This window comes from Urocitellus parryii, chromosome 1, assembly GCF_045843805.1.
Source record: "Urocitellus parryii isolate mUroPar1 chromosome 1, mUroPar1.hap1, whole genome shotgun sequence".
NCBI classification, from domain to species: Eukaryota; Metazoa; Chordata; class Mammalia; order Rodentia; family Sciuridae; genus Urocitellus; species Urocitellus parryii.
This window is the reverse complement of record NC_135531.1, coordinates 224,912,485-224,935,754: the sequence shown is the minus strand read 5'-3', so window position 1 is coordinate 224,935,754 and position 23,270 is coordinate 224,912,485. Positions and strand designations below refer to the sequence as shown.

At 36.6% G+C, this 23,270-nt stretch overlaps 1 protein-coding gene across 1 annotated transcript in view; it reads right to left on the bottom strand.

Moving 5' to 3' along the window:
• Hat1 (histone acetyltransferase 1) overlaps positions 1–22,168 on the bottom strand; it is a 46,859-nt gene extending 24,691 nt beyond the window's left edge. Inside the window, exons 1-4 of the mRNA XM_026389552.2 lie at positions 22,088–22,168; positions 19,018–19,122; positions 7,214–7,289; positions 4,647–4,767 (exon numbers count right to left, since the gene is read on the bottom strand). Coding sequence (XP_026245337.1) covers positions 4,647–4,767; positions 7,214–7,289; positions 19,018–19,122; positions 22,088–22,094 — 309 coding nt within the window. The 5' untranslated portion in view covers positions 22,095–22,168. The remainder of the gene's footprint in view (positions 1–4,646; positions 4,768–7,213; positions 7,290–19,017; positions 19,123–22,087) is intronic.
• Positions 22,169–23,270: the final 1,102 nt, after the last annotated feature.

The window sequence follows — 23,270 nt, the reverse complement described above, 5'->3', positions numbered from 1 at the left end:
TGAGGCAAGAGGAACACAAGTCCAAAGACAGCCTCAGTAACTTAGCAAGGCTCTCAGCAACCTAGGAGACCCTGTCTCAAAAATAAAATAGAAAATAAAAAGTGCTGAGGCTGGCTAAGTGGTTAAGCACCCTTGGGTTCAATTCCTAATACAAAAAAAAAAACCCCAAAAAACAAAGAAGGCTCTGTGGAATGAACACTCTTATTGCAAAATGAGACAGAAGAGGCAAGCCCATTTCTCCAATATCCACTATGCTGCCTTCATTTTTTTCCTTTTCCAACAAGGGGAGATAATAAATCTTTATTTGAATACTATAAGAGATTGATTCCCTATTCTTACCCGGTACTTTTAAATGAAAAAAAAAAAACTGATTTTCAAGAATGTCACAATTAGAAGTCAAAGATTTGATTATGGAAAATCTCCATTTTACTAAATCTGCTAGTTTATCTAAGATTAAGTCTTTCTAAATGTTTTACATCCACAACTACTACAGTATTATTCAGAATCACTTTTCTATCTGCAATTTTTTTTAATTTCCCAGGGACACAAACTACCAAATAAACATCAAATGTTGTTACATATTCATCTGGCAAGCTTAGTAATTTCAAACATGTCTGAGAAGTGAAAGAAAAAAAAATAGTACTCAAAATATTTCTAACACATTTAATAATGAATATGAGACGCTTTCATGATAAATATTTGAAGTGATAGATCTAACAATTACCCTAATCTTATTAGTATATGCAGGTATTGAAATATCACACTATGCCTCACATTTATATACATTATGTGTCAAAAATTTAAAAGTATTTTAGCCAGGCATGGTGGCACACACCTGTAATCCCAATAGCTCAGAAATGCTGAGGCAGGAGGATAGCGAGTTCAAAGCCAGCCTCAGCAATGGCAAGGCACTATTCAAGTCAGTGAGACCCTATCTTTCTATTTTTTTGTGTGTGGGTGTGTGTGCTGGGGATTGAACCCAGGGCCTTATACATGTGAGGCAAGCACTCTACTAACTGAGCTATATCCCCAGCCCCCTACCTCTAAATAAAATACAAAATAGGGCTGGGGACATGGCTCAGTGGTAGAGCGCCTCTGAGTTCAATCCTCAGTACCCTCCAAAAAAATTTTTTTTTAAAAAATTTAAAGATTATTGTTGACCTCTTTCATGCTGTACACACAATTCATGCTGCACATGATTCCATAAAACTTACCAATATATTATTTTTAATCCATAGATTGTTTGCTAGAGAGAAGCTCCCCAATGACAGCAATAAATTGGGAGCAAATAGTATAACACATGGAAAGGGGGCAAAAATATACACACACAATGTAAACTATAGAAATCAGTTAATCAACACAAGAGTATGGGCCCATCTAGAACAGGTCATAAACAGTCTTAACATTTTTTCTTTTGGTGCTGGGAATTGAAGCCAGAGACTTCAGCGTTAAGCATGCAGTTTACCACTGAACTATAGTCTCCAGCCCCAGTCCTAACGTCTTTTAATCAAAGTGTTACTACATATTGTGTATAACACTACCAGGTGATCATCTCAAAGTAAGATCTTGATTTTTTTTTTTCCCCTTAGTACCACTGAAAAACCCAGGGGCACTCTACAACTGAGCTACATTCCCAGACTTTTTTTCCTTCTCCTTCCTGTGATAGGACCTCACTAAGTGGCCTCCAATTTGCAATTCACCTGCATCAGTCTCCCAAGTAACTGAGATTACAAGGATACATCACCATGCCTGCTGATCTTTGTTATTTAATAGTGTGTGACCTTTGGCAATGCTTTTGCAATAAAACCAAACCAAAAAATAAATAAAGACCCAAGGATTTCTTCCAATTTCCAAACACAGGTTCCTCATTTTTTTTCTGAGCCTTCACAGATTCACCTTTAAAGTTCATATTTCTTTCTACCATGATTATGTTTAGGTGTTGTTTACTCTAAAATGATGTAGGCTGTCTTTCACACTCCAAACCAGCAGTGCCTCTGATGTCCCTATTTTTACCAACAGTCTGTTCAAGGTAATCTATATTTTTCCTTCCTTCCTCTTTTTTTTTTCCTTTGATGTGTGTGTGTGTGTGTGTGTGTGTGTGTGTGTGTGTGTGTGTGTGTCTGTTTTGCTGGGGATTGACTCCAGGGCCTTGCACATGGTGGGTAAGTGCTCTGCCACTGAGCTACAGGCTAGTGGCTCAGCCTTATTGTTTTTCCATCATGAACCTCAATATTAGGCTAGCCTCTACCCATTTCCAAATTTACTTCTACATTTTTAGTTATTTGTTACAGCAGCACCCCACCTCCTGGTATAAAAATCTATAGTTTTCTGTGAATGCTACAAGAAATTACCACAAACTTGGTAGCTTACAACCACATTTGTCTCCATGTATAAAGGAAAAGTCTAAAATCATTATCAGTTGAGCCTTCAACAGGTAGCACTCCCTCCAAAGGCTCCAGAAGACAATCCACTCCTTACTTCTTTCAGCTTCCAATGGCTAAGCATTCTCTTTGCCTTGTGGCCACATCACCCTGCCTCTGTGGTCACAGTGCATTTCCTTCTAACATATCTTCTGCTTCCCTCTCATTAGGATACATGTAGAGGCATTTAGAGTCCATCCCAGATATTTTGTAATAGTCTCGAAAATTTTTAAAAAAAATTTTTTTTAGTTGTAGATGGACAAATACCTTTATTTTGTTTATTAATTTTTTTATGTGGTGCTGAGGATCAAACCAGGGCCCCCGCATGTGCTAGGCAAGCGCTCTACCGCTGAGCCACAACCCCAGCCCCCATCAAAATTCTTAAATCACATTTCCAAAATGCTTTTGTGTGTTTGTGTGTGATATAAGGTAATATTCAGTTTCCAGAAATTAGGACATGGATATCTTTGGGAAGTCATTATTCAACCTACCATAAATATAGACTTTTTCTTTCCAGATATATACTTTTTAATCCCTCTCTTTGCTTTTGCCTTCTGTTGAAACCCTGGTTTCAAATAATTTCATAATATAATCACTTCAGTTATCCCATTTTCATAAAGGAAAATAGGAGCAAAATTTGTGAGATTAGAAATGCAGCAAGAGTCGGGGCTGGAGATGTGGCTCAGCGGTAACGCGCTCGCCTGGCATGCGTGCGGCCCGGGTTCGATCCTCAGCACCACATACCAACAATGATGTTGTGTCCGCCGAGAACTAAAAAATAAATATTAAAAATTCTCTAAAAAAAAAAAAAGAAATGCAGCAAGAGAAATTTAAAAAGATTCTACATGAAGAAAAAGAAGAAGAGTTGCTTAGGGGATCGTTAAGTTGTTGAGGCTGGCTTTGAACTCGGGATCCTCTTGCCTCAGCCTCCCAAGATATTAGGGCTATAGTTGTGCACCACCGTGCCAGTAGCCTTTTTTTTTTTTTTTTTTTTAATGCAGTATTGAGGATTGAACCTAGGGGTGCTGTTATGGTTTAAATGAGTTGCCTCCCCAAAGTTCCTGTTAATGCATGAATATTCAGAGGTGCAAAGGTTAGATTCTGAGAGCTGTAACCTGATGGGCCCATACTACTTTGAATGGAATGACTGGGTGGTAACTACAGGCACCTGAGGTGTGGCTACAGGAAGTAGGTCACTGGGGACATGTCCTGAAAGGCTGCAAATGCACTAAGTGCCCCTTCTTTCTCTTTCACTCCCTCCCTTTCACTCCCACCCCTCTCTTTCTACTTCCTGATCCCACCATGAGGTGAGCAGCTTTTCTCTGCTGGACCCTTCCCCCATGATTTGTTGCCTCACCTTGGGCCCAGAGCAACAGAGTTGGCCACCTATGGACTGAAACCTCTGAAACCATAAGCCTCAAATAAACTTTGCCTCTTCTATGTTGTTCTGGTCCGGCATTTTGGTCACGGTAACACAAAAGCTGACTAAAACGGGCACTTTACTACTGCTACATTCTCAGGCCATTTTTATTTTTTAAATTTTGAGTCAGGATCTCAATAAGTTGCTGAGGCTAGCCTTTGAACTTGTAATACTCTGCCTCAGCCCCCTGATTCACTAGGATTACAGGTGTGCACTACTGCACCCAGCAAAAATGAAGGTTCTTGTTGTTGTTTTAAAGAGCATTATAGTTACACAAAGTAGTTGGTTTATTTTGATAAAATCATACATGCATGAAATTTAATTTACTCCCTTTCAGTCCCTGTTCCCCAGAAGATCACCAAGGGAATGAACAGACTAATGATCATGATCACAGGGCTAATAAAAATGACAGGAAACTGGTCTGGGGCTGTAGCTCAGTGACAGAGTGCTTGCCTATAAACAACTAAAATAAAGGCATTTGTCCATCTATAACTACCAAAAAAAAAAAAAAAAAGACAGGAAACTAAATACTCCCACAACTAAAAACCAAATATGTGACTTTAAAAGTACTCTCATAGGGCTGGGGATGTGGCTCAAGTGGTAGTGCGCTCGCCTGGCATGCGTGCGGCCCGGGTTCGATCCTCAGCACCACATACAAACAAAGATGTTGTATCCGCCGAAAACTTAAAAACTCTCTCTCAAAAAAAAGTACTCTCATAAGTCTCTCTTTGGTTAAACATTTATATTTTAAAAACTGTCTTAAACTCAATTGGAAAACAGTTGAAAAATAAATGTTCTGTTCTTACCTCCACACAGTCAAAGTTCTCATCGACTTTAGATGCATATTCAACGCGAAACATTGTTGAGAGACTACCGGCAATATAGTATAACAAGATCTTCAGACCCTTGTAACCAAAAGCAGTTTCACTGAAACAAGGGGAAAAAAACAGCAATAATCAAAATAAATTTCTGCAAGTCATTAAAAAATATTAATCATACATATAAACAAATTAACTTCATGGATCATTTTAAGATTATAAACTATACTTATTTAATTAAAAAAAATTTTAAATAAAACTGGGCTTTAGTTTTCATATATAAAATAGAATAATGGTGCCTAACTCAGAAATATTTGGATTAAATGAATAAGTTAATATATGTAAACCACTTATAACACTGACTGGCATAGTGTATATGTACTTGATAAATTGTTAGACATTATTATTGCTCCTATGCCTACTACTAATAGTAGTATTACTAAAAGGCATTTCAAATGAGACAAGTAAGTGTTAAAGTAGGACTTGGCTAGGCAAGCAACTAAGACCTGACCTTGGGCCAGTCCTTCCAACTTACTGCTTGCTTTTATTGCTAATATCCATAGTTTCTAAAAACAGTGATAGCGGGGCTGGGTGATAGATAAAAACAGTGATAGCTCGCCTGGCCCAGGTTCGATCCTCAGCACCACATACAAACAAAGATGCTGTGTCTGCCGAAAACTAAAAAAAAATAAATATTAAAAAATTCTCTCTCTCTCTTTTTAAAAAAAAAAAAGTACTGACAGGAGTTGTTCTGAGTCCCTGTTTAAAAAAAAAAAAAAAAGTGATAGCACCTATCTTCCTTTCTTTCTTTGTTTTTCTTTTCTGTCTTTCTTTCTGCAGTACTGGGGATGAACCCAGGGTCTCACACTTGCTAAGCAAGCACTCAACCACTAAGCCATACACTTAAATCTTTCTATGAATTCAGAAAGCAGAACTGGGCCTGCTGGTTTTTCCTGCTATCACATAGCCTTATTATTATTTCTTATCCAGCTTTAAAATTCTTCTAAAAAGCAAAGGAAAAAAAAAAGTAAACTCTAAAATACTCAGAACAGTAAATCTATAGATGGAAATTAGATTAGGACTGCCTAGGACTGGAGAATCAGAGTGGAGGAAGGAGTTAAGAGCTTTTGGTGAGAGTGATGAAAACATTCCAAAATTGATTATGATAATGGTTGTACCACTCTGAACTATGAAAAACCACTGAATCTTGCTTTTAAAATAAATTGACTGTCACCTGCCCAAATCAGAATAGTGAGATGTGATAAAGCATGTTCCCTTTAATGATACTATGCAAAATAAACATGTGCAAAATGCTAATAAGAAGCAATATCTAAAAAACTAGACTTTATCCATTGAGTTAGTACCACAGGAAGGGGTTTGTTTTTGTTTTGGTGACACTGTGGATTGAACCCAGGGTTCTCATGCATACTAGGGCAAGTGCTCTACCACAAAGCTGTAATCCCAGCATTAAAAAGATTTGGGGGTAAGGTGAAAATGTACTTGGAACTTACTTTCAAATGGTTCAATAACAACAATAATATATACAAGAAGAGAGAATGATTAAAGCAAATTTAACTAAGTTAAAGTGTGAATTCAGGTAAAAGATATTCACATTATTACTCCTGTAACTTCCTGCAAATCTGAAAAAAAAATGAAATCAACAAATTAAACAAAAAAGAAGTTGGGCACGGTAGTGCATGCCTAAAATCCCAGTGGCTTGGGAGGCTGAAGCAGGAGGATCCCCCCAAATTCAAAGTCAGCCTCAGCAATGGTGAGGAACTAAGCAACTCTAAATAAAATGCAAAATAGGACCGGGTATGTGGCTCAGTGGTCAAGTGCCCCTGAGTTCAATCCCTGGTATCAAAAACAAAACAAAAAAAAGAAATGGTACCTATTTACTCCAATAATATATGAAACTAAAGAAATCAAATAATATGTTGAATATACTACGACATATCCTTAAAGTTGCTTCTAAAAATAAATTTCTCTAATTTCTTATTTAATCATAGAATAACAACTGAAGCCTTCTAGCTGTAGGGAAGTATGTTATAGAATTAGTATAACAAAAAGGTAGGCAAAAAAATTAATTAAATCTGGGCTCTGGAGTCAAACTGCCAGAATGTGCAGTCTAGCCATTCATATATTCTTAAGCAGTTACACAATTCCACCCAGCTAATATGGCCTTGAGAATTAAATGAGATAATATATTTACAGTACTAAATGATAAGGATTACATAGACTAGTGTCTCAATGTCAAAAATACTATTCTAATATGTAACCCTAACTCTAATTACATGAGAAATGAGGTAAAGAAATTAAAATCTGACTTCCAAATCTTAAAGAAGAATGGATTTTTTTTTTTTTTTTGCCATACTAATTTACTAATTTGGCAAACCTTTTTTTTTTTTTTTAAGTTGTCAATGGACCCTTGTATTATATTTATTTATTTATATGTGGTGCTGAGAGTTGAACTCAGTGCCTCATACATGCTAGGCAAGTGCTCTGCCACTGAGCCACAATCTCAGCCCTGGCAAACCTTTTATTAATTTACTTACTCATCCCCAAAGAGTTGATGGGTATATTCAGGAAAGAAAGTTCTAATGTCATTCTCAAGATCTTCAGGAAAACGAACTGTTTAAAAAAATAAAAAATACAGATATTAAGGATACTAAAAGTGACAGGAATTTCTATTTCAAGAATTTCACTATAATTAGGATACAAACAACATATTTCTTACTTAAAATGTCACTATTATATAATTTATACTGGATTCTCATAAGATTAGTGAACAATGAAAAATGAAAAAATAAGTTATAGATGAAAATTTTCTAATACTGTCCTCATGGTCAGTGAGGTTATTCAATGGATGCCAACATATCACCCAGCAGATTACTAATTCACAGAAGGAAAGATATCTTTTCACTTTAGATATCTGATAGTCACCACTTTTCTATGTGATATAATAGCATCAACCTCATTATGGAACAGACCAACATTACATGCCTACTAACTCAACAATATGAAGCACAAGGCATCACTTATTAAGTTTTGTTTTATAACCAAGAATGTTTATTCTAACTCTAATCAAGGTTTTTAATCTTCTAATTTATAGGAGATACAGATAATAATGAAACAAGTTAAACACCATCCAAAGGAAACAAGACAAGTCCAGAATGTAGATTTGTCTAATAATTCTATGCAATAACTTTACACTTCCACAGAAATCCATAGCATGGCAAGGGAGAAATGCCTAAGAAGGGAGGGAGTCCGCTCTAGATTAAGAGAGATTAAAGAAACATTAAAACCAAATGCACCAGGGGCTTGGGAGGCTGAGACAGGAAAACTGCGAGTTCAAAACCAGCCTCAGCAAAAGCTAGATGCTGAGCAACTCAGTGAGACTCTGTCTCTAAATAAAATTCAAAATAGGGCTGGGGATGTGGCTCAGTGGTCAACTGCTCCTGAGTTCAATCCCCAATACCAGGGGAAAAAAACAAAAAACAAAAACAAATGCAGTACATGGAGCTGGGGGAATACAGCTCAGTGATAGACTGCTTTGTCTAGCACATGCAACGCCCTGTGTTTGATCCCCAGTATTGTAAAAACAAAAGCCAATGCAGTTCATGATCTTGACTGGAATTTGCTTTTAATTAAATTTTATAAAGCTATTATAGAACTGAAGGCAGAATACAAAATTACAGGATATTGAAGGATTACCTTTAAATTTTCTTAGCTCTAATAAGAAAATTATAGTTTCCTTATATATAGTTTGGCATTATAGTTTTATACACACACACACACACACACACACACACACACACACATACATGTTAAGGCTCATATTTTAGGAAATGTTCTGTGAGGGAGGTGTCATGATGTTCAGAAACCTACTTTTCAAATAATTCAGCAAAAATACACACAATAAAGCAAATATGGCAAAATGTAAACTGTTGACTCTAGGTGTTGGATATAGGTGAGTATTGTTTTATTCTCTCAACTTCTCCATGTGTTTGAAATTGCTCACAATAAAAATTGAAAGAAAAAAATAGACAAGACCTGGGCCAATATAGTCAGATGTTAAGATATGAAAAAGTGGAGAGATGGGATCACAGATATTCATTAGTTTGCTCTGTTTTTTGTGTGTAATCTTTCAAAGTTAATAAAAAGTAGTCCAATATGTCCAGACTCATTAACTTAAAATTTTCCAACTGTTACATCTTGAATGTTTGAAAATGTTCCACTATCTCTTAGAAATTTGAAAAACCAATTTCAAACTACTGCTTTTAATATGTATCACCATTTGCATGGGTAAAGAAGCTGAGGCAGGAGGATTGCAAGTTCAAAGCCAGCCTTAGCAACTTAGTGAGGCTCTAAGCAACTAGTGAGACCCTGTCTCAAAAAAAAAAAAGGTGGGACTGCATATGTAGCTCAGTGGTAGAGCGCTTGCCTAGCATGTGTGAAGCACTGGGTTCGATCCTCAGCACCACATAAAAATAAAATCAATAGGGCTGGAGTTGTAGCTCAGTGGTGGAGCACTTGCCTGGCATGTGTGAGGCCCTGGGTTTGATCCTCAGCACCACATATAAATAAATAAAGTAAAAAGATCCATTGACAACTATATATATATACAAATATATATATATAATATATATATATATATACACACACACATATGTTATATATATAAACTAAAATAAAATAAAGGTATTGTGTCCATCTACAATTTTAAAAAACTTTAAAAAATAAATAAAAAAAGGTCTGGGGTTGTGGCTCAGTAGTTAAGCACCTCTGGATTCAATCCCTGGTACCAAAAAATAAAAAATAGTCACTAAAAATTTTCCTTCCAGGAAAACCTCCAACATTAACATTCTGGGGGAAAATGGAAGCTTAGAGCCTGCCACACTAAATGGCACATTATTGCTACATAGAACACAGGGCTTGGAATGAATCTTTCGTTTGAACATATGTTCTGTTGTTTCTACTTGTGTATATAGTTCCCATTCTTTCTAGTTTTCAGACTTAAATTTTAGGTTTTGAGGGACAAGATACATACAAGAAGATACGTGTTGTTAGCCAGAAGCAAAAATAAGAAATCACCAAAGCACAATAATCAATTTTAAGCTTGTTTAATAAATACTTAAGCATTTAACATGTGTAAAATCTGTTGACAGGTAGATGCTCACAATGTACATGTAAGTGGCTTCTAACCCTCAAGCAGTTTCAGAGTTGCTGCCACACATTTCCCATAGTATCTGATTGTATTATGGATTATTACTAAATTTACTTATAATTCTGTGTTCTTTAACTGAAATCTTAGTGTTCTAGCCAACACATTTTCTCCTGACAGTGTGAATACATAAGTTTAATTATATTATTTTAAAACATAGGGGTAGCTTCAGTTTTGGGGCAACATTCTTATCAGCACCAGCAATCTACAGAGTTAGGGGTCTCAATATTATAATACACCCGGAGACAACATAATTAATCTCATCACACTATCTAATCCTATTGATTTCCTAAATTATCTCTCATCCCCATACAATAGTGTAAAACTACTTATCTAATGCAGTTTCTCATCCTTCCCCTAACTTCCAGTAAGTAATCACTGTGAAACTAGTAGGTCAGTTTTGTACATGAGAAGACACAGAAAATCAGAATAGTATTAAATTTATTCAGTAGATGGGTGGTTAGAAAACTTTGTGACAAAGAAAACTCAAAGCACATAAAGCTTCACTGGTGAAGTCTATCAAACATTTAAAGGAGGGGTAATACCAATAATACAATCATGTGATGTTTTGATACATGTGTACACTGTGTAATATTTAAATCAGATTAAACATATATATCTTCTCAAACATTTATTACTACTTTATGGTAAATGCATCCAAAATCCTTTCTTCTAGTTTGTTTTTTTTTAGTTGTAAATAGACAATACTTTTATTTTATTTATTATATGTTTATATGTGGTGCTGAGAATTGAACCCCGGGCCTCCCACATACTAGGCAAGTCCTCTACCACTGAGCAACAACCTCAGCCCTCTTCTAGTTTTTTAACACATAGTAATTATTAACTATAATCAACATACTATACAAGAGCACCCAGAACTTCTTATTCCTTTTTAACTATAACTTAGTACTCACGGATCAATCTCTCCCCATTCCTCCCTCCCAGAAAATATTCTGACTTGAGTAAAAATAAAAACACAACACAGGGCTGGGGATATATATGGCTCAGTGGAAGAGCATTTACCAAGTATGTGGAAGGCCCTGAGTTCCATTCCCAGCACCACAAAAATAAATGAGTAAATACAAATTTTTTTAAAACCCACAATAGAATTGGTGGATGCAATCAAATCAGTATTTAGAAGTAAATTTATTTATTTTTTTTAAAATATTTATTTATTTATTTGTTATTGGCGAACACAACATCTTTGTTTGTATGTGGTGCTGGAGGATCGAACCCGGGCCGCACGCATGCCAGGTGAGCGCGTTACCGCTTGAGCCACATCCCCAGCCCTAGAAGTAAATTTAAACATTAATGCTAACATTAGAAAAGAAAAGCTTAGGTAAGCACAGTGGCATATACCTGTAATCCCAGATATTCCAAAGGCTGAGGCAAGAATGTCACAAGTTTGAGGCAAGGCTCAACAACTTAGCAAGACCCTGTCTCAAAAAATAAAAAAGGCTGTGGATATAATTCAGTGGTACAGTGCCCCTGAGTTTAATGTCCATTACCTAACACAAAAAATAAAATAAAAAGTTTTAAATGGACTGAAATTTTTAAAGTAAATTAACCCAAAATAAGAATAAAAAAATTAAGGATTAAAAATAGAAAACAACAGAAAGAAGCAACTAAAAAGATTAATAAGTTTGTAGGTAAATTTATCAAGAAAAAGAAAAAATATGAATTACCAATATCTACAAGAAGGGATCTTCTTGGTAATAGATTCCATAGCCATCTAGATGTTAATAGGGAAGCTGTAAAGTGGTAAAGGGCTCATACAGCATGCAAAAGGCCCTAGGTTCAACCCCTACCGTGCACGCTGGTAATAAAAAACATTTTAAACAACTTTCTGGTAAGAAAGTTGGATGAAACATACAAATTACTTAAAAGACAAAAACTATAAAAACATAAGGAGAGCTAGGCGTGGTGCCACATGCCCATAATCCTAGCGGCTTGGGAGGCTGAGACAGGAAGTTTGAGGGTTCAAAGCCAGCCTCAGCAACAGTGAGGTGCTAAGCAACTCAGCGAGACCTGTCTCTAAATAAAATATAAAATAGGGCTGGGGATGTGGCTCAGTGGTTGAATGCCTGAGTTCAATTCCTAGTAATGCCCAATCGCCCCCTCCCCAAAAAAAGAAACATAAGGAGACAAAGAAAACCAGAATAGTATTAAATGTATTCACTGGATTTGTGGTTAAAAACCCTTTGACAAAGAAAACTCAAGATACATAAGGCTCTGCTACAAACATGTATAGAAGGAATAATAATGAATCTTATATAAACTCTTCTCAAAGAAAAGTAAGTTATTAACTCATTTTATGGACCAGCAAAACTTTGACACCAAAATTGAACAAGGACATAAGAGAAACCATTACCTCCTATGAACAAAGATGCAAAAATTCTTACCAAAATATTATCAAGCTGAATCCAGCAAAGTAGGAAAAGATAATGTAGTAGGCATATAAAACTAATTTAACAATTAAAAATCCATTAGGTAATTCATGTTACCAGAATCAAAGAAAAAAATCATATAATGATTTATGAATCATAAAATAATCATATAATGATCTCAACAAAGAAAAACATTAGTCAGAATGCAACACTCATTCGTGACAAAAACTTATCAAATTAGGGAAAGAAGGAAATTTCCTCAGTCTGACAACATACATTAAAACATCTACCGCTAGATGGGTATGGTCACTTGTAATCTTAGCTACTTGGGAGGCTGAAGCAGGAGAACTTAGCAAGACCCTGAGCAACTTAGCAAGACCCTTTCAAAATAAATTTTTAAAAAGTCTGTGGATGTAGCTCAGTGTAGAACATTTGCCTATTATTCACAAGGCCCTGAGTTTCATCTCTTGCATCATGACAAGAACAGAACAGAAAAGATCCTAAAGATAATACCAAACTTAATTGTGAAAAGTTCAATATTTTCCTATTTAAACTGAGAATAAGGCAAAAAAGTCTGCTCTATCACTTCCATTTGGCATTAAAATAGAGGTCCTGTACCATATAATCAGATTTTAAACATGAAAACTAAGACATATGGACAGGAAAAAAAAAGCAGCTAAAATTGCCTTTGTTAATAGATAATAGGACTGCTTACTGAGAGTCTCACTAAATTGCTGAGGCTGGCCTTGAACTTGCTATCCTACTGCTTCAGCCTCTGGTTTCACTGGGAATAAAGGCATATACCACTATCACACTACTATTATATAATATATATAATATATATAATATGATCATCTCAATAGATGTTTAATGGGGTTGAAGAACACAAAGAATTGCACAAACTGACATTATGTGAATGTAAGTTCAAGTACACACGAAACAATTGAAAGAAATTTTAAAAATATACTATATTCCAAAGCATCAAAAAGCTAAAGACATAGATTAACTCATATTTATTTAAAAAAACATGTGAGATTGAAAACATTTGCAGATTATAGAGATATGCCACGTTCATGGATTAGAAGGCTCAAAATAACAAAGACAACAATTTTCTCCACATTCATTTATAGACTTCAGTGTAAACTCAATTAACCCAGAAATTTTTGAATAGAAATTAACAGAATGATTCCAAAACATACATGGAAATGAAGTAAAAAATAATCAAAACAATCTTGGAAAAAGAACAAAAGATGGAGTACTCATACTATCAAGATTAAATATAAACTTACACTAATTAAGACATTATTATATTGGCAGAATACACAAATAAATCAATGGATGAGAATAGAAGCCAGATGTAGGGCTATACTTTTAAGGTCAATTTATTTTTGTCAAAGCACTGAAGCATTCACACAAATTATACTGGTATAAATGACTATATACATAGAAGAACAAACTTTGATTCCCCTCCTTACATTGTACATGAAAAGTAACATGATCATACACCTAATTGTAAATAGTTAAAACTACAAAGCTTTCAGAAGAAAACAAGGGATACCATCATGATCTCCTTGGGATAGGCAAACATTTTAGGCAAGAACCAAAGAACACTAATATAAGTTTTAAGAATAAATTGGGGAAAAATAAATTGAATTTCATCAACACTGAAAGCTTTTGCTTATTAAGACACTGTTTAGAATATGAATAGGCAAGCCACATACCCACTCAGGGGAAAATATGAACAAAACACATTATCTGCACAAAGGACTCACGTTCAGAATAAACAATAACTACAACTCAACAATAAAAAGATAAACAGCCCAAATAAAAAATGGGAAAAAATTTCAACAAGTCACAGAAGCAGGTACACAAATGCTCAATAACCACATGAAAAAAATATATATACCACTATATACCCACTGAATGCCTAAAATTTTAAAAACTGACAACATAAAATGTTGGTGAGGAGCCAGGCATAGTGGCACACTCCTGTAATCCCAGCAGCTCGGGAAGCTGAGGCAGGATCAAAGACAGCCTGAGAAAAAGCAAGGCACTAAAGCAACTCAGTGAGACTCCGTCTCTAAATAAAACAAAAAAAGGGCTGGGGATGTGGCTCAGTGGTCAAGTGCCCCTGAGTTCAATCCCCAGTATCCACCCCCCAAAAACTACACTGAGATTCCACCTCACTCCAAATAGAATGGCAGTCATCAAGAACACAAATAACAGCTGGTGCAGTCGCACATGCCTATACTGTAATCCCAGTGGCTTGGGAAGCTGAAGCAGGAGGATCCTGAGTTCAAAGCCAGCCTCAGCAACTTAGCGAGGCACTAAGCAACTCAGTGAGACCCTGTCTCTAAATAAAATACAGAAAAAAGGGGGGCTGGGGATGTGACTCAGTGGTTAAGTGCCCTTGAGGTCAATCCCTGGTACCTCCCCCCACAAAAAAAAAGAATACAAATAACAATAAATTTAAAATGCTGGTGAAGATATGGGGAAGAAGGAACACTTATACACTGTCAGTAGGATTATAAATTAGTATAACCACTATGAAAATCAGTACAGAGATTACTCAAAACACTAGGAATGGAACCACTGTATGACCCAGCTGTACCACTCCTTAGTATTTATCCTGAAGAATTAAAGTCAGCACAGTTTAGTGATACATGAATACCCATGAAAAGCCAAATTACAAAACCAGCCTATGTATTTGTCAACAGATGAATGGATAAAGAAATGTGATATAAACACCACGGAGTTTTATCCAGTCATAAAAAACAAAAATGTCATTTGCAGAAAAATAGATGGAATGTAAGGGCAGTATGTGGATTTTTTTTCCCTTTCATATCTGGAAGCTAGAAAAAAGGGAAAAAAGGAGAGGAGGAAATCTCATAAAAATAGAAAGGGGACTACAGGGAGGAGAAAAGAGAGATGTAAGAAAATAAAATTGATCAGATTATATTGTATGCATGTACAAATATGTAACAAATCCTATTATTACATATAATTATAATGCATTTGTTAAAAAAAGATTAGAAAATAGAAATTGGTGATGCAAAATAATCTTTAATTATCAAATTTTAAAATGGTCAAAAACACAGTAAAAAAACCAGAAATGTTGGAAAGGATGTGGAGAAACTAGAACTTTTGTGCACTGTTTTTAGGAACATAAAATGGTGTGGTAGCAATGGAAAACAACACAGCAGTTCCACTAAGAATTAAAAATAGAATTACCTTGAGACTACAGATGTAGCTCAGTGTAGTTAGCATAAATGAAGCCCTAGGTTCAATCCTAGCACCCTCCCCCCAAATTACCAGCAATACAGCTTCTGGGTATATCCAAAATAACTCAAAGCAGGGTCTTGCAGAAATATTTTTTTTACCTATTTTCATTATTGCATTATTCACAATAGACAAGAAGTGAAAGAAACCCAACATCTATCAACAGATGAGTAGATAAATAAAATATGGGTTACGCATAAAATGGAACATTATTCACCCTTAAAAAGAAAGGAAATCCTGTCACATGCCAAAACATGAATGAGCCTTGAGAACATAATGCTAAGTGAAATAAGTCACAAAAAAGCAAATACCTTTCACTTATATGAGGTATTGCAAAGAGTTAAACTCCAGAAATGAAAATAAAATGGTGATTGCCAGCTCTAGAGAGGAAGCAACAGCAAGTTTTTTTTACAGGTATAGAGTTTCAGTTTTGCAAGATGAAAAGTTCTGGAGATCCACAGCACAACGATGTAAAAATACTTAACATCACTGACCTGTACACTTGAAAATGGTAAAGATCAAAAACCTGTCACTGCTGGGCGCAGTGGTGCACACCTATAATCCCAGCGGCTCAGGAGGCTGAGATAAGAGGATTGCTGGGCAACTCATTGAGACTCAACAGGGTTGGGGATGTGGCTCAATGGCCGAGTGGCCCTGGGTTCAATCTCTGGTACCCACCACACCCAAAGAAACAAAACCTGTCACCAAGTGATGCAAGCCTGTAGTCCCAGCTACAGGATGCTGAGATAGAAGGGTCACATGAGCCCAAGAGTTTCAGGGCAGCCTAGGCAATATAGCAAAACCCTATCTTAAACAACAACAAACAAAATGGTAAATATGGTAAATTTTATGTTTTTTACCACAATTTAAAATATCAGTTGAGGTGGGGTAACACAGTAAATCCATAGAATACATATACATGACCAAAAAGAAAAGCTATTCCATTTCATTGTAAATTAAAACAAGAAACTATTTTTCACCCACTAGCAAGATAAGGGTTTTGGTTTTTTGCTTTAAATAATATGCAATGTTGACCAGGAAATAGGTAAAAGGGTAATTTCAAAAAATGCTGGTGCAAGTATAGGTACATTTTTAGAATGCAATTTGGAAATTGCTACTAAAATACAATATGTTCATAGCCCCTTCATCTAACACTATGGTTCTCAAAAGAGGGACACCTTTATTTACTGTCCCTAGGGGGTGTTTGGTAATAGCTGATGATATTTTTGGTTGCTAAAACCATAGGGAAGGGGCTGGGAATGTGGCTCAAGCAGTAGCACGCTTGCCTGGCATGCATGCGGCCTGGGTTCGATCCTCAGCACCACATACAAACAAAGATGTTGTGTCTGCCAAGAACTGAAAAATAAATATTTAAAAATTCTCTCTCTCTCTCTCTCTCTCTCTCTCTAAAAAAATAAAAAATAAAACCATAGGGAAGTGTTAAAGGCATCCAGCTAGTAGAGACCAGGAATATTATGTTAAACAATATACAATGCATAGGACAGTTCCCTACAACAAAAAAATTATATAACCCAAAGTGTCAGGAATGCTGGAGTTGAGAAACTCTGCCCTAACATTTCAATTTCTAGTCATACATTGTATCAAACAATCACAGAAATGGATGAAGGATATAAATGGATATTTGTTATAAAGTTATTTTTAATAGTAAAAGAGAAGCAAACCACAAATGTCAGGAGGAAATACTTAAAATAAGTAATTTATGATACCACCATACTGTATTACATAATTTAAGATATAATAGTAAATAATATTTAAGACACTGTTAAGCTACATTAAAAAGCCTATACAAGAGAATCCTGGTTTCAGAAAAATAAATTAAAATATGTGCACACAAAAAATCTAGATCAGGGCTGGGGTTGTGGCCCAGTGGCAGAGCGCTTGCCTAGCACATGTAAGGCACTGGGTTCAATTCTCAAAAATATAGGTCCACTGACAACTAAATATTAAAAAAAAAATCTAGATTAGTATTTTCTCTATAGTTAGGGTTCAGGAAATGTTAACCTCTGTCATCTTTAGAACTTGTTATATTTGCACTGTTTTCAGTAATTGGCATCTACTGAGTATTCTCTATACGACAAGTTGTTTAAGCAGTTTATTTGTACTTAACATTTACTCTTCACAACTACGAAATTCTATTAATTCCATTTTATAGATGAGGAAACAGAGACATAAAAAGTAACAAATGTTTCATGGTCATATTTTTTCACTTAAGTGTACAATTTTAGTAAGTTGAGTTGTGCCACAATCTAATTTTAAAACATTTCTATCATCCCCAAAAGGAACTTCATGCCTATCTGCAATTCTCTGTTCCTACCTCCAGCACAGGCAACCATTAATCTACTTTCTATCTCTACAAATCTGTCTTTTTCAAACACTGCAAACAAATGGAATTATATAATATGACGGTTTTTGTCTAACTACTTTCACTTAGCATGACTTTGAGGTTCATTCACGTTGTGATAGGCTATCTGAACATCATTCCTTTTATTGTCAAATAGTATTTCATCATATAAATACATCATATTTTATCCTTTTACCAGCTAATGTATATCTGGACTGTTATCATTTGTTGGCTGTTGTAAACAATGTTTCTATGATTTTTTTTTTTTAGATAGAGGGGGGGGGGAGAGAGAGAGAGAGAGAGAGAGAGAGAATTTTTTTAATATTTATTTTTTAGTTTTTGGCAGACACAACATCTTTGATTGTATGTGGTGCTGAGGATCGAACCTGGGCCGCACGCATGCCAGGCGAGCGCGCTACCACTTAAGCCACATCCCCAGCCTATGAATGTTTTCACATACAAGCCTTCATGTATTTAATTTCTCTTAGGTAGATACTTACAAGTAAAACTGAGTCATATAGTTAATTTTTTAAGAAAAAGTGCCAAACTTCTTTCTAAAAATGACATTGTTTCATATTCCTACCAGCAATAGATGAGTTTTTCTCCACATCTTCGTCAATACTTGTTATTATCTACTAATTATTTTTAAGACTCTGAGACCTGCCAGGCACAGTGACACCTGCCTGTAATCCTAGCAACTGAAGCAGGACACTCAGGTAGGAGATCCTAAGTTTGAGGCCAGTCTCAGCAACTTAGCAAGATGCTTTCTCTGCAACCATTAAAAAAATAAAGCCTGGGGATGTGGCTCAGAGGTAAAGCACCCTTGAGGCTGAATCCCCAGCACCCCCCCCCCAAAAAAAAAAGAGTCCACATATACCTGTGACTTTTTGTCAGATCTTTCCCATATCTTAAACTTTCTCCCTCAAACATTTCCACTCTATGACATAAATCAAGCCTGCATAAAATCTGGCTGTATTCAATAAATGCAGAAAACTATAAATTTACACAAATAACTGTTCTTACATAAAATTCTACTTCAAATTTTAAAAGAAATCATATAAGCATACATATTATGTAAATTATATTACTTAGAAATGGCATACATACCTAATTTTAGTTCAATTGCTGTATTGGTGTTACATTTATACTCTGCCAGCTTCTTCTCCACTGCACTCTTGTATTCTACCAAAAACTTCTCCATAGCACCAAATCCTAAGAGAAAAGGGATTTTAAAAGGTTTGGTTAGAAGTGATTTAAATAATCAAATCTGGGGCTGGGGTTGTGGCTCAGTGATAGAGTGCTCTCCTAGCACATGTAAGGCACTAGGTTTGATCCTCAGCACCACATAAAAATGAAATAAAGATATTAAATAATAATAATAATCAAATCTACAAGTAGGATTCTCATTAGAAGTCAGAAAAGGCAACTGGCATGGTGAAACACACCTATAATCCCAGCAATCTGGGAGGTGAGGAAGAAGAATCACAAGTTTGAGGCCAGCTTGGGCAACTTAGCAAGACCTTGTTTGAAAATAAAATTTTATAAAAGGTTTGCGATAGGGGTTGGGATTGTAGCTCAGTGATAGAGTGCTTGCCTATCATGTGTGAGGCACTGGGTTCAATCGTTAGCACCACATAAAAAAATAAATGAATAAAATTTAAAAAAATTTCTTTAAAAAGGTTGTGATAAAACACCTGGCATGTGCAAGAACCTGGGTTCAATCCCCAATACAAACAAATAAATAAATAAATGTCATTCTCCATATAGTCCTCAAAAAAGGGGGGGGGATACTGAACATCAATGCCTCATTACAAAACAGAAAGGAAAAAAAAGTTTTGAAATAGAGGCTTTATGAAGTAGGCATGCTTTATGTGAGTAAACCTGAAAATTAGCTCACATTTCCAAACATTTAATATTAATATAATTTACTCAAAAGGATTTATATATAAATAGCCGTTATAAAAGGAAATGTAGAGCTAGGTTGTAGCTCAGTGGTACAGCACATGCTTAGCATGCACAAGGCCCTAAGTTCACTTCCCAGTGGCATCCCCCCAACCCCCTCCAAAATATAATGCTAAAGGATGTAACTGCTTCCATTATCATATATAAGAAACAAAATGAGAATGTCCTTTGATAATTATGATAGTATTTCATTTCTAACTATTCAAATTCTACAGAGTGCTGAAAATTAACTGTAAAAAAACTGATAATGCCTGGGTTACCTCAAGAAAGATATACAAATAACTGGTATTATGGTTACCTCTGGAGTAACAGAAGAATAGGGATGAGTAAGAAGGGGAAAAAAATCTTTTGGGAGGGGGCGGGAGCGTTTTACCCAGGACTGAACTCAAGGGCACTTAACCCCTGAAATCACATTCCCCAATCCTCTTTATTTTTTATTTTGAGACAGGGTCTCCCTAAGTTGCTTAAGGCCTCACTTGCAAAGCTGTTGAGGCTGGCATTGAACTTGCAATCCTCCTGCCTCGTCGTGGAGCAGGGATGGAGAAGTGGCTAAGTGGTTAAGTGTCCCTGGGTTCAATCCCAAGTACCAAAAAACTATACAGAAAGCCTCCAGAGTCTCTGGGATTACTAGGCATGGGCCACCATGCCTGGCAAAATATTTCCATTTTATGGGAAAAAAAAATGTATCTATATAAAGTAATAAACTGTGGGCTACTAGAATAACCAAATGATTTTACTATATAGTGGTTACCCATTAATATACATACAACACTGGAAGAAATCATTATTAAGAGAAACTTTCAGGTAAATATGAAGATAAATTTCCTGACAAAATGACCATAAAAATTACTAAAATTGAAGAAGGAAAAAGTGTGGTGATACAGACTGTTAAGACACAGCTACTAGAGAGACTGAGGCATGAGGAGGATCACTTGGGCCCATAAATTAAAGATCTGCCTGAGCAACACAGAGCACATCTCAAAAAAAAAAATAAAGTCATGAGCAGAAATAAATATGAGGATATGATGTGTCAGAAACTTTAAATGTAGTTAAAACATACACAGAAAATGGAAAGACACCAGGCTTGGTGGCATACAGGTGTGGTGGCACGTCCCAGCAGCTTTGAGAGGCTGAAACAGGAGGATTCCAAGTTCAAAGCCAGCCTTAGCGGCCCAGCAACTTAGCAAGACTGTCTTACCTTGTGAAATCATATATTAGCTTAATGTCCACAATTCTATAAATTGGTACATCATCAACTCCATTTCATATTCAAAAACTCAGGCTTATTAAAAGACAGTTGAAAAGCATCCAACTACTACCGTGGTGGAGCTGAAATTTGAATTTTGATGTAATTCTTAGAAATATGTACACCTTACGCAGGTACATACTATGTACTCCAAGATCCTACAGTGTGTATCTGATAGAACAGTCCCTCCTTCAACATCTCTAGAGCTCATGCTATAGCTTCAAAATATATGTAATTGGAAAAAAAAAGAATATATTCACACCAAAACAGCATGAGTAAAGTATATAGTAATTGCAATTATAAATTAAAAGTCGTAAGCTGGAGAGAGCTTAAGTGGAAGGAACACAAGAACACAATCCTACTCTAAAAGGGAAGTTTAAATGAAGGAAGAGTACAAGAACAACGTTCTTTCAAAAGGATATTCAAATATGATCCTAGGAATACTAAAGTGTGAGAGACTAAGGAGACAATTACGAAGTCACTCAGGGTACAAGCGAGTGCCCCGCAGCAGGGCGAGGCAGTAAAGAGCTAGTTCGGAAGTTGACTGTAGTAGAAGGTGGACACAAACCTGGAAGAGAATTTGCGCATTAAAATCAGCTGGCGGGAATAGGACCAGATATAATAGAGCTGAGCTAGCAGTGGGCAAAAGTAACAGGAAGAGAAACAAGCCCCAAAGCATCTGGCACTGTACAAGTCAAAGTCGCTACGCTGTTCCCCAGCCTCTTTGGCCCTCTGCAGGGACCAGGTTGCTCACAGAAGGCGCAGAACCCCCATCAGTAGGGGGCGGAGGCGCTGACCGCGGCCAACAAGAAGATAGGCTCAGAGTTCTGTGCTTCCCGGACAAAGCAGACCTTCTGGAACCCTAGCTAGAACCCGAAAGTTCCAGGCGGGCACTGTCACCGCCGTATTGGCGTTCTTTGCCAAATCTGCCTGTCTCCTCCCCTTGGTAAACTTTTCCCGGGAACTTACCCGCCATTTCCGAGCTGCGAGCACCCGCGGCTGAGGAAGGACGAATCAACCCGCGCGCTCCCGGAGCGGAAATGACCGCACGGTCTGACGAATTTCCCCCGCCCATCCCCAGCGTGACGCAGGCCAATGAAAAGGAAGAGTTTTGAGGCGCGCGGTGGCAGAAGCTCCTCAAGAGGCGGAGCTAACGCCGCGGAGAGTGCGCGCTCAGTTGCCTAGCGGCCGCGAGTTAGTTCTGTAACTCTGCAGGCCTAAAGTGGAGGAGGCCTCGGAAGGGACCTTCGTGTTTAGGTGCTCGCGGGATTGTGGAGAGTTTCTTTAGGGTTACTGTGAATAATGAGGCACCTTAAGGCTGTTTCTCATACCGAGCCCCCATGGGTTCTGGAGACTGAAAAACGCTCCTTGGCCGGAACTGTAGATACAGACACCTGAGCCCCAGTTTTACCTAGGTAAAATGCAGGACTTGGGCTTAAGAAGAAATTTTCACGTACTATTTTACTTACATGTACTTTTGCTGAAAATATTATTTTCTTTTTTAAATTTTTTTTTTCGATATTGGGTATTAAACACAGGTGCTCTACCACAGAACAACATCCCCAACTCTGACAGGGTCTCTGTAATACAGCTACCCAGACTGGCTTCAAATTTGCGACCCTTTTCTCTCACGGTCTCGTGTAGCTGGGACTACAGGAAGCAAATACTTTAACATGTATTTTTTGTTTTGGTTTGGTTTTTGGTGCTGGTAATCCAATGCGGGGCCTTCCACGTGGCTGTATAAACACTCTACCACTCCCTGGTTTAGTGCTTTTAACAGCATATATTATGGTATTTAAACACTCTGTTTTCTTGCAACCATTTGCATGCGAGGCAAGCACTCAAGCACTCTACCAACTGAGCTATGTCCCCAACCCCTCAAGCAGCCTGTTTTAGTCTTAAATGTCTAGACATCTTTGAGACTGGAACTACAAACATCATAGGACCCTAAGTTTGGTTACAGGTTTCATTAGTATTTAGTAGCTGTTGAAACTTTCCCGCAGAGGAAAAGCCACTATTTTAATTATCCACAAACGTTCCCATAATATTGTCTATACACTGGAATCCTTCTCTGGACAAATATTTGTCAGCTAGTATTATCATGATGCATGCTAGATCTAAAATGGATCCTTGGGATGATTCTAAAACTAAT